The sequence below is a fragment of the Festucalex cinctus genome, chromosome 11 (assembly GCF_051991245.1).
Source record: "Festucalex cinctus isolate MCC-2025b chromosome 11, RoL_Fcin_1.0, whole genome shotgun sequence".
In the NCBI taxonomy this organism is placed as follows: Eukaryota; Metazoa; Chordata; class Actinopteri; order Syngnathiformes; family Syngnathidae; genus Festucalex; species Festucalex cinctus.
This window is the reverse complement of record NC_135421.1, coordinates 24,407,978-24,419,746: the sequence shown is the minus strand read 5'-3', so window position 1 is coordinate 24,419,746 and position 11,769 is coordinate 24,407,978. Positions and strand designations below refer to the sequence as shown.

Below are 11,769 nucleotides of genomic sequence, written 5' to 3'. Positions count from 1 at the left end.
ACATATGGAGCATATGAATAATATTGTCAAAACATAATAATGTTATGTCATTTGAGTTATGAATTTAAAAAAAAAAAGTAAAAAAAAAAAAAAGAAGAAGTTAGGATTACATGGAAAATATGAATAAACATGCAAATAAAGAATTCATAATAGTAAAATAAAATAAAAGTAAGAAAATGTATGAAAGGATATGGAATGATGATATAAGTCTTGTATGATAAGTTTTGTATAAGTCTGAACTTGAGTAAAAGTACAAATAACTCATGTGGAATATTATTAAAGTGAATATCTTAAAATATCGAAACATGATACTTGAGTACAAATACAGGCATTTTAAAAGCAAATATAAATTTCATAGAAGTTAAACCCAACTTGTGGAACATTTTCAAGTGGTACCTGAATTTGATACTTGAGTAAAAGTACAATTCACAGAAAATAACTTTGGTAAAAATTAAAGTTACCATTGAGCAAAAGTCTTAAAATACTTAATTAATATTAATTAAAAATGTACAAGGACCTGAACATAAAATAACTGGTAGTATTATTACTAGTATTAAATCTTACTGACATTTGTCAGTATTTTTTTTCTATTTAAATGTACCTAACAATAGTAAGCAAAAGTATTTTAAAAAGTGAGTTGTTGGTTACATTTTTTGTTTGTTTGTTTGTTTATTTTGATTTAATTGTCATGGCCTATAGTTAAAGACTACGCTGGCATATATAGCCCCAAACCGGAAAGAAAGAAAAATACAAAAAAAAAAAAAAGAGATAGATAGATAGATAGATAGATAGATAGATAGATAGATAGATAGATAGATAGATAGATAGATAGATAGATAGATAGATAGATAGATAGAAAGAGAGAGAGAGAGAGAGAGAGAGAGAGAGAGAGAGGCGTCTCTCCAGGCACTACTTCTTTTTTTTTTTTTTTTTTTTTTTTTTATTTCATTTTGCAGCAACGAGCAACGAAAATTATGCAGTATAGAAAATATTGGAATAAAAGGAAAGCCTACATTTTTTAATTTTTTTTTATTTAAGGCATACAGATGTTCTTTGCACAAATTCATGCAAGCATTAAAACAGCTGCATTTAATGTGTGTGCGTGCTGAGGTCAACAATCGTTTAGTCATAAAAGTGAGGACTGCCACGAGGATAAATGTTACAGGATGTATAAAATAATGAAGCAGTATAAAGCTAATGGATGCTCATGTTATATTAAGGCTATAGGAGAGATTAGTCGCCTTAATTACAATCAACTGGATCAATCACACTAATTCATGCACTTTAGCTTCCGCACCATTTTCGAGTTGTGCTAAATTAAGAAAATTGAAAATGTATATAGATCCTCATCAATGCCGTACAATAATGTATGATGACCCAATTGGACCCGTAATAGTATTTGATGCAGTCAGCCATGCAACAGTAAAAACAAAATAAAGCCCCAGAGGAACTGTTCGAAAAAGCACTAAAACCTTATACCCACAAAAGCTCAAAATATATAATAATAAATTGGATCCATTTTTTCCCTACATTTATTATGGCCCTTGGAAGACTACAAGTCGAGAAAAATATTCCCCACTCCTTAATTCTATATAGAATAACTGCATTGGATGCTAAAGTTTACAATACACCCAAATCATAAAAAATCAAAAACTTTAATAATTAATCATAAAGACTTTGCATATTGAGCAGTTATATTTGGAAAATAGAAGCCTAATTATATGCGAGATTAAAAATGCTTACGACGATGTAACTTTTATTATTTCTGCCATATTAGCTCCCTTAATCAGTGTACAAGAGGAAGACTAATATGACGTTTAATTAGTGCGCCTTTCTGTGACGTCACACGCCCGCGCCTGTCACGTTTACAAAACAGGGCGGACGCATGCAATCTGCATTTTTTTCAGTTCATTTGTTGTTAAATGCGTTTAAAAGAGTGACACGGGAATAGTAAACATTTAAAAGAAATTACTTTTATTTTGTCAACAGGAGCTCATTTATTATTATAATTTTTTTTTTAAACTACGAGTTAATATTTTTTGTTGACTCCTGGCATGGGTTTGATTTTGATATGACGATAAGTCAAGCAGAACAGAACTGACTTGAAGCTGGTTATAAAGCCATAAATTCAATTCAAATAGCACAATAAAAGTACAGCAGACTTAAAAAAAAAGGATATATTCTTTCTTTGAAATATAATATTACGAATAAAGATGGTAAATGCAGGCCCCTTCACTGCAAAACCGTCGAACTATTTTGATTTCTGCCTAAATCATTCTAATACTGAAGACGAATATATTAAATACTGCAATTAAAATGAGTAAAAATGATTAATCGATAGGCTATATAGCCATGTAATGTACTATTCCTACTGTTAATTTATTTAACACATTTTAAGGAGTGGGTTATAAGCTGAGCAAATGTGTTGGAAAAAAAGAGCGAAAGAGAGAGAGAGAAAAAAAATCGAATAACACGGTGGTGAAAAGATAACTAAGTGAGACTATAAATTAAGTGCAACTCGGCAACCCACGTCCTCATTGTGCTTGTAAATAATCTTCTAGTCCATCATCTCACCACCAGCATGGATTATTTTTACCACACAACACACACACACACACACACAGACACACACCCGGAAGTTAGCCTGAAGCATACCGAGTTATATTTAAAACAAAAACAAAACAAAATAAAATGAACAAGAGACCAGTGGCCTCGATTGAACATTTGCGGATTATACCTGGATGGCAAATAAATAAATAACTAAATAAATACATAAATAAATAAATAAATAAATACTGTGACAGTACCTCATGTTAATGGGTTACCGTCGGCCAATTTTCTGTTTTAAATCATTCTCATCGGCGTCTATAACCAGTTATCGTTTTGGTTCCAGTTTGAAAGGGCAAAATAAAAATAAATAAATAAATAAATAAATAAATGAATAGATAAATGAAAAACAGACACACAAAACAGACCCGCAGTGCGAATAAAAAGAGCAGCTACAGACAGTCGTCAAGAATAATAATGCGCAACCTATAGACACGTTTAAATATATATATATATATATATATATATATATATATATATATATATATATATATATATACATATGTATAATCTGTTTGGGATTATACTCTGTTAAAAAGCAAAAGTCTGAGGGGAAGAAAATAAATGGAGATCTTTTGTATTGGTGGGCAATCTCTAACATCATTCATAAAATAGGAGATACAAAATTAATATATATATATATATATATATATATATATATATGTACATTTAGACTGGACTAATGGACATGTAAAACGTTTAGGATGGACCAAGGCTATTATGTCTCTTTAAGCAATTCTTGTTTGTTTACACGCCTTCAAATCATTTTTCGTGCTTCGTCGTAGCATTTTGTAGTTTTCGCAGCTAGCCGAAGGCAAAAAAAAAAAGGAACTTGCCGGGGCCCCTCGCCTTTATGCGCCAAAAAATAGGAAGAGTTACTGCAGTGCAAATTCCTTTTTTTGTGAGAGGACAATTTACAACTTGGCACTCGACGCCTTTACGAGCTTCTATGGCCTGTCATTGGATGCCACTGGTCATGTGTGAGAGGCAGCAAACGTCTTCATGGCTCTCTTGCTCATTTCCCATGCAGGCAGGCAGGCCGAACCCCCCCCCACCACCACCACCAACCCTTCATCACCCCCTCCTCCCTCCATCACCTCATTCTGCGTCTATTTGCTCTCCAAAACGATATCGGTGGTTGCTTTCTGTCAAAATTGCCAGTAGTCTGCTCGCTTCATCCACGTCAACTTGGCACCATGCAGTGTCCAACGGCAAAGAGACGACGTGGACGACTGAACATGGATTATCCGACATCCATTTGTAAGTTTTTTGCGTGTACGTGTGTCTGTCTGAATGGGAAATCTGACAGCTTCCTGTTGCATGTAGTCGTGCCAAGCAGAGCAGTTCGTTTGGATGAACTATCAGATGAGCTAATAATGATTCATTTTTTTGGTGTATAATGCATGAGAAAACGGTTATTTTATTTTTGTTAAAGGAAGAAAAAAAAAGAGCGTTTGATTGCATGCGTTTCGCAATCGATTGCTTCTGTCTGAGAGGTTTATTTCAGAATGTAAGTGATTCGAAATGTTGTGAAATTGTTTTAGTCGTGAGTAGAGTGTAAAAACGTGACAAAACTGACCACATTTGAAAACAATTGCCAATTCTGTCCGATTAACATCAAAAATAAAACCCAAAATAGCTTCGTAATGCAATTCTTTTCTTGTGGACGTTTTCCTCGCTGCTTTTCAGCTGCTGGAGATGGGGCCGAGTGAACAAAGACAGTATTTCAGTGTGGCCTGACAGGCAGCTGCGAAAGTATTTACAGCCTGACTGCAATGCGGCAAAATGGAGGCTGCGTGCACAGCACAGCACAGCACAGCAGCAGAGTAGCCTGAAGAGCCACGCATGCAGTCACAACAACAATAAGCATTTTGCTTAGGGATTCTTATTGCTATTTCATTCAGATCATATGCTATAAAAAGAACTTTCAAACAGCCTTACGGATTGCAATTTGCTGATACAAAATTTTGACATTTGGATTTAGTTTGCCTATCACACAATATTTACAGTGTATTATGTCATTTTTTAATGTTATCTACCCCACGCATTTAGCTTAATGTTCAATTCCACACATTTTGCCCACAAAGGCCTGCAAAGGCTTCATTTCCGTCATGCACTGCAATAAATACACGACTCGAGTCAGCAACCAAAACAGAGGCAAAGAAACATAGATTGTAAAAAATTAACGAAATTAAATCCATGTGAATGTAAATTTCGAACAGGTGCCTGCTTTAATATGCTTCTCGCGTCACGACGGTGGGCAAACATTTTTTGGATGTTGGGAGGGAGAGGTGAAAAAGGGGGTGCAATACACCAGCGTCCAGCAGGAGGCGGTGTTGTCCAACAGTCAGCCTCTGGTTGCCAATGGAGCTGAGCTCTGATTGGCTGGGAAGCACTGTCACATGACTATTTTTTTTCTTGCCAGTTTGGGGCCTGTTATTGACGTTTGCATGCATGAATTCAGCTGTAAAACTGCTTCATAGTTTGACATTTATTTCATCAATCATATTGTGGACAGATGATATTTATGTTAAGTGAGGAGCAGAATACACACAACAGCGCCTGATATCATCATCATCATCATCATCATCATGACCTTCCTCACAGTGAGGATTGGCTGCGTGGTGGAATTACGTCACTGTTTTGAGACGGCACTCACATAATTTAAGTCAGTGATTTCCAACCACTGTGCGAGAGACCATCGGGTCAGGTGTGCTGATACATTTTCACTTAATTGAAAATGATTGTAGCGTGACAAAAAAAAAAAATAAAAAAAAAAAAATCAATCATCAATCTATGCCAGCGATGTATAATGACCCTCAGAACAGTTAAATGTTCTTCCACTAGATGGCAGGGGGTATAATGAACATGTTTCTACTTGTTGCCATGCATGTGTTCAATTAAACAGGCCCGAATTTCAAACTAAATACATTTATGATTATATTGAAACAAGATAATTACTGGAGTGTGAAGTATATTTGGACTACTACTACTACTACTACTAATCAACTATACTAGCACTGCTTCTACGACTAATACTGTCATGACCTCTCCTACTACTGCTACTAGGCCAACTATTATTATCCTATCCTATACTACTAGTATGGCAACTACAAATATTACTATCACGCTTCCGACTACTAGTACTGCTGCTACTACTATTACCCCTCCTACTAGTAGGCTGCTACACTGCTACTACTTCAACTACGATTCTCCCTCCCATTACTATAGTACAGCTACTACAATACAGTACTATTATTACGACTACTATACTTGAATACTACTAATATTGACAATATCGAATAATCGCTGCTTCTACTACTACTACTACTACTACTACTACTACTACTACTAATAATAATAATAATATGAGTAATAATAATTTCCTTCCTACTACAAGTACTGCCACTCCAGTGGTACTACAAATACTATTACCTCAACGACTACTAATAATAAAATTGATAATTGCTACACTGGCAGCTGCTCCAATTATTACTACTAAAGCAGGAGTAATAATAATAATCATAAATTAAAAAATAATAATAATATATATATATATATATATATATATATATATATATATATATATATATATATATATATATACACATATACATATATAATAATAATAATATGTGATTGGCTGGTAAACAGTTCAGGGTGTACCCCGCTGGGATAGGCTCCAGCAACCCCTCTCCCTCCCCCGAGGAGCAAGCGGTTAAGACAATGGATGGATGGATGGATGAATAATAATAATAATAATAATAATAATAATAATAAGAAGAAGAAGACATTAGCACTATATTTAGCTTTGCGTAAAGAAATGTCAATTTCTCTATATCCTATTACCACTCATCATCATTACTAATAAAAACAAACATGATAATATTATTATTATTATTATTATTTTTATTATTATTATTATTATTAATAATAATAATAATATAGTAGCATCTAAAAAATACATTGAAAATAGAATAGCCATTAATTAAAAAAATAAATAAAAAATAAAATGCAATAATTTAATTACAAAATAGTATAAAAATAAAATAAATTAAAATATTGCTATTTTTAATAGTATAATGAAAGGGCCCTTCCATGATGCATATTTGAATCCTGATATTACGGATAATAATAATAATAATAATAATAATAATAATAATAACAATAATATAATAATAATAATAATAAATTGAGCAATAATACTTTTTTTAATTTTAAAAATAACTTTAATGGATAGTTATCCTACTACTCGTAGGGTGCTTCAATGTGCACGCGTGTTCACATGTGGTGTCATGACAACTGTGACCTTCCTTCCTTCCGTCTTCCTTCCTCACATGCTCTGCAGCCATTGCTGAGGAAGTGCAACTTTGGCGGGTTATTTATGGGCCCGCGCGCTCTGGTGAGTGGCTGCGAGGAAACACGTGACGCCATTAAAGTTTGCTTTATGGCCCGTGGCTTGACAAGACAAAATATAATTCGCATTGTGTATCGGCGAGCGGCTCCAGATGGGGCCGGAGAGGAGCGCTCTCGGCCAGCCGCGTGGTGCATGCTCCGCGTCGGCCACGAAGCTGGATAAAAACGCCGCCGGTGGTACCGGTGCGAACGCGTGCGGTAAGATGGCGTTTTATCATTTGCTGCATGGGCGTATGATGTCACGCACGCTGTTTCCTGCGTGGAAAATGGAGGCGGCTGGAGTGGGGGGTGGGTGGGGGGGTTAGTGGGGGCTCGCGAGAACACGTGACATATATTTCTTATGCTGTGTTTCAAACGTGATTTAAATTCAACGTGTGGCTTTAAAAATACTGAAGCGTCTATTCACGATGAAGTTGCATTCCAGTTGCTTATCGGCTTATCTTGAGTCATTTGCTGCATGGATGATCTGTTTTCTAACGAGAATAATCAATTATAACATACAAATAAATAAATTAAAAAATATTTGTCACATGTGGCCCAAAGCTCAGGGCCTTTTTCAGTAGCATCAGTTCGACCAAAATAACTGGCGGAAATGACATCGAACAACTGAAACACTACACTGCCTTGACTTTAGTTAAAACGTGTTAATGTGGCATCATAATTCTGGCTTCCAATGCAGAAATCCCTGCTTGAGTGCGAACAGGCCAAGACACTTTCTCTGCAAGCGTTTGTTTGAAAAACGCTGACTGTATGATTCTTTTGTGCCGCATGTCGGCTTTGACCCGTCTCAAGTGCTGGCTGGCCCGGGCAAGGTGAAAGACAGGTCAGCCTGTCTCACGGAAACACGTGTGCAATGTTGCATCTTCCAATTCTTTATTACTTTAACGAATTTGCAACAGATTTTGCATTTGAAGTTTAAAATGCCCATTATAAAATGTCAACTCGTTTCAATTTGTCATTTTTCTTTTTTTGGAACAGCAATATTATTTTGTTAACATGTCCTATATACAGGGGAGGACAGTCTATATTTTTGTTGATAAATGAGAACATCTGCTTGTGTTTACCCCCCCCCCCCCTTTAAATTAAAGTCACAACTTGCAATCTAATTCTCTTACACGCTCACTTCAAACTGATATTTTTGAGCAACATGACAAGAAAATAAAAAAAAAAAACGATGAAGGCTGCTTGATATGCACGATAATTCATCAGTAAGAGTGAAAGCTTGGCTGCAGAGCTGTGTTAGTAGCTGCCACTGAGATTATAGTTAATGGCTAAAAAGAGAATTGGTCAACTTGTGCACCCTTTGAGCTGTCAAAGGGCCTGAAAAATATATTTTTTGGAGGTGGGGGTATAACTCTGGGCTGTGGAAATAAGCTAAAGGTTATATATAGGGAATTTAGCTGGGAAATACAAGCGCTGTAGCGGTTCTGCATATCAACAGTGGTGTTCCGCAGGGCTCTTTTCTAGTTCCAAGATAATTGTGGTATATATTTCCTTTGATAAAATATTTTGATGAATATATAGAACCATTAGTTAATAGTTGCTTCAGAAAATGTAGAGTTATTATTTTATTATTATTATTATTATTATTATTATTGTTAAAAAATTTAAATAAGACTGAAGGATTTCAGGCATCATGTGGAAGATTTCTGTATACATGTAAAACATAAAATGTAACTTAAATTAGCTCAGGAAAATTAATTCTAATGCTAACTTTGAAGTTTACTGATTTTTGCATTACAGATTTACTTTATCCACCAAATGGAAGATTTCTGCATGAAGTAAAAAAACTCAACTCAACTCAACTTTATTTATAAAACGAAGGAACTTTGGAAAAAGTGAGCAAACTGTTGCAATATTAATACAAAATGGCTATGCAGTTAACTATAGTTTTAGAAAATATAGAACAGAGCAAGCTTTTTTATTTTATTTTATTTTTTTAAGTTTGACAGTCCTAATTGAGAGGAATGTCAAGAAGAAGGCAGAAACTGGGTCATTATCAACAGGCAAAATGGCGGAAATTGCAGGAAAACACACAAACACACGGGAAGGAAGTCTTTTGGGGGTGAAGGGGGCGGGGGGGTCTAAATGAAGAAATTTGCGACTTATCGCTTGCACGCTCAACTTTTGATTTTGTTCCTTTTGCTGATCTGAGGAAGGCCTGCCGTCGTCTATATATACCCTGTAGAACCGAATTTGTGTGATGCAAGCACAGTCACAGATTCGATTCTAGGGGAGTATATGGTCGATGAAAAGACTTCGATGTATTGACTTCCTCGTTGATGCCTTATAGCCTCATCTACTTCGGATTATATTAATGGATTAGTGTTTGCTGCATGAACTCTCAACTTTGCTCAAGTTTGAAGTTAAGTGATTAAACTTTTGCTTTTGTGACAGTTGATTCGCATTTCACAAAAATGACTTTGCAGATGTCTCTTATTTGAATCCCCATTTAAAAAAAAAAAAAAGTCAAAACAACTCAGCATTTCTCCCATAAATGTCAATAAATGACATTTACAAGTTCTCCCCAACTTCACTTTAGGCCAAATTACACAACTTGTTGTTGTTGTTTTTTTGACAGTGCAGGTCACGCCCCCCCTCTTGTTTAATGAATGATTCCCAGAGGCTGCCAATTGTTTGCGAGATGAAGGGATGAGATTGGTATAACTTTTGGATGACCCCCCTCCTTGACAAAGACAGTCGCCATCAATTGTCCTCACTCGGGGGGCTTCTTCTTTGTCGCTTTTCAACACCACAAGAGCTTCGGCCTACTACTTTTTTTTCTTCCCTTTTTCGAGCTATAAAGTGGTTTTGTTCTCCTGGGTGGACTTGTGTTTTCCAGACGTGCACGCAAGCAGATGTTTGAAGGTTTATTTTTCCTGCAGGAGTCTAATTAGGGGCATATTTGGAGAGGATGAAATTGCTCTTTAGTTGTATGTTTACCCGTGCGAGCAGCTGCGTCACCTCCATTGGCCCGCGCAGTCACATGGTCCGCTAACTTTATTCAGTTGACACCAAAAGTAGGAGGGCTTTATGGAGGGAGGAAAAAAAAAGACAACTGGAGAAAAATTAGTATTTTCTACCTTCACAAATTAATGGCCATGAGTTCGTATATGGTCAACTCCAAGTATGTGGATCCTAAATTTCCTCCCTGCGAGGAATATTCGCAGAATAACTACATACCTGAGCAGGGTTCGGACTACTTCAACCCCTCGCAGGACGCTGACTTTCAGCATCCGGCCATCTACCCACGCGCGAACTACACCGAGCAAGCGTTCGGCTGCGACGCTGCAGTGCAGGAGTCCCCGCTGCAGTCGCCGCGGGGTCACGTCCAAGACAGAAGCCGCCAGCCGAGCCCGTACGGAGCTCAAACGGAAGCGGGCGAGTCGGTGCGCGTGGCCGGAGCCAGGACGTGTGGACAACAGAACGCCAAGAGTCCGAACGGGGTCCAATCGAAGCAGCCGGCGGTCGTTTACCCCTGGATGAAGAAAGTGCACGTCACCACGGGTGAGCTCCACTTCCACTTCGGGAATCATGCGGGGTGTGATGTTTATGGGAGCGTTTGAAAGGCCTTGCCAATTACACGAGTCGTAAATTTGATAGCTGGGGTGGGGGTGGGCGGGGGGGGCGCATGCAGGCCGCGAAACAGGAGAACCTAAAAGTGCGTTTCTTTGTGCGTAAAAACAAAACAACCAAAAAATAAGACCCCACTTTTCACATCCCCTAAATAATCCTTTTAAATTCCTTGCAGTGAATCCGGATTACACCGGTTCCGAGCCCAAACGCTCGAGGACGGCTTACACGCGCCAGCAAGTTCTGGAGCTGGAGAAGGAGTTCCACTTTAACCGCTACCTGACCAGAAGGCGCCGGATCGAGATCGCGCACACGCTTTGTCTGTCCGAGAGGCAGATTAAAATTTGGTTCCAGAACCGCCGGATGAAGTGGAAGAAGGACCACAAACTGCCCAACACCAAAGGCAGGTCGGTGCCGACCCCCGGCCACCTGCAAAGCCTCCACAAGGACAACCACGCGGACATCACGTCCTTATAAACGACAACAAATTCACTTTGCATGGACTGAAATCCAAAATTTTTCCACTTTTTTTATTTAACGACAAAAAAACAAAACAAAATCAGTGTTGACCTGAGCTTGAGACGTTCAAAAAAATCAATCAATCAGTGTTTTAACCTACCAGAGAGGTTCGACACACTTCCTGCTAAGAGGCGCCACAAATCCAAGCAAATGTTTATTTTTTATTTTTGGGTGGGTGGTGTGGGGGAGGCCTCTGGATTTAAGATGTCGTCTCTCGTGGATTCAGTCTTATGGAGCTTTATTTAGCACATAAGACCATTCGTTCAAATTACAAACATTCAAAAAAAAACCGCACAATTTACTTGAAGGAAATCAACAATTCTCATTTTATACATTTCGCTCTTCTTCGTTGCTTGTTTGTTTTTAACTTATTTTGTACTATAAAAGCATTTTTCAACTTCCTCCCAAACATTCCTTATATTGAATAGCCATTTGAATATTTTTTTTTTGCTCTCTGCCATGCGAATTTCTTAAAAAAAAAAAAAATCATGCATGGCATCGAGTTGGTTTGAAATATTGCGGATATTTAGGATAATGTTGAATTTTATTTATTTGTTTAAAAAGGTGTACATTTACGATGAAATGAATGCTATCCTTTGTGTAATCTTTTACAAATTTTCGTGCATGGCTTTACGTCAAGTTTCGTCTTAGTTT

The 11,769-nt window shown here is 37.1% G+C and overlaps 1 protein-coding gene across 1 annotated transcript; it reads left to right on the top strand.

The window, feature by feature from the left end:
* The first annotated feature begins 9,516 nt into the window (after positions 1-9,516).
* On the top strand, positions 9,517-11,256 carry hoxd4a (homeobox D4a). The gene is made up of 2 exons (XM_077537404.1): positions 9,517-10,530; positions 10,775-11,256. Exons 1-2 carry the CDS (start codon positions 10,119-10,121, stop codon positions 11,071-11,073), a joined length of 711 nt encoding a protein of 236 aa, XP_077393530.1. The 5' UTR covers positions 9,517-10,118; the 3' UTR covers positions 11,074-11,256.
* Positions 11,257-11,769: the final 513 nt, after the last annotated feature.

What these genes read in the sequence shown, in the direction of transcription:
- hoxd4a (XM_077537404.1), top strand. Translation starts at nt 10,119, where the DNA reads ATGGCCATGAGTTCGTATATGGTCAACTCCAAGTATGTGGATCCTAAA. An exon ending in GAAAGTGCACGTCACCACGG is followed by an intron (nt 10,531 to 10,774) that starts GTGAGCTCCACT and finishes AATTCCTTGCAG; the next exon opens with TGAATCCGGATTACACCGGT.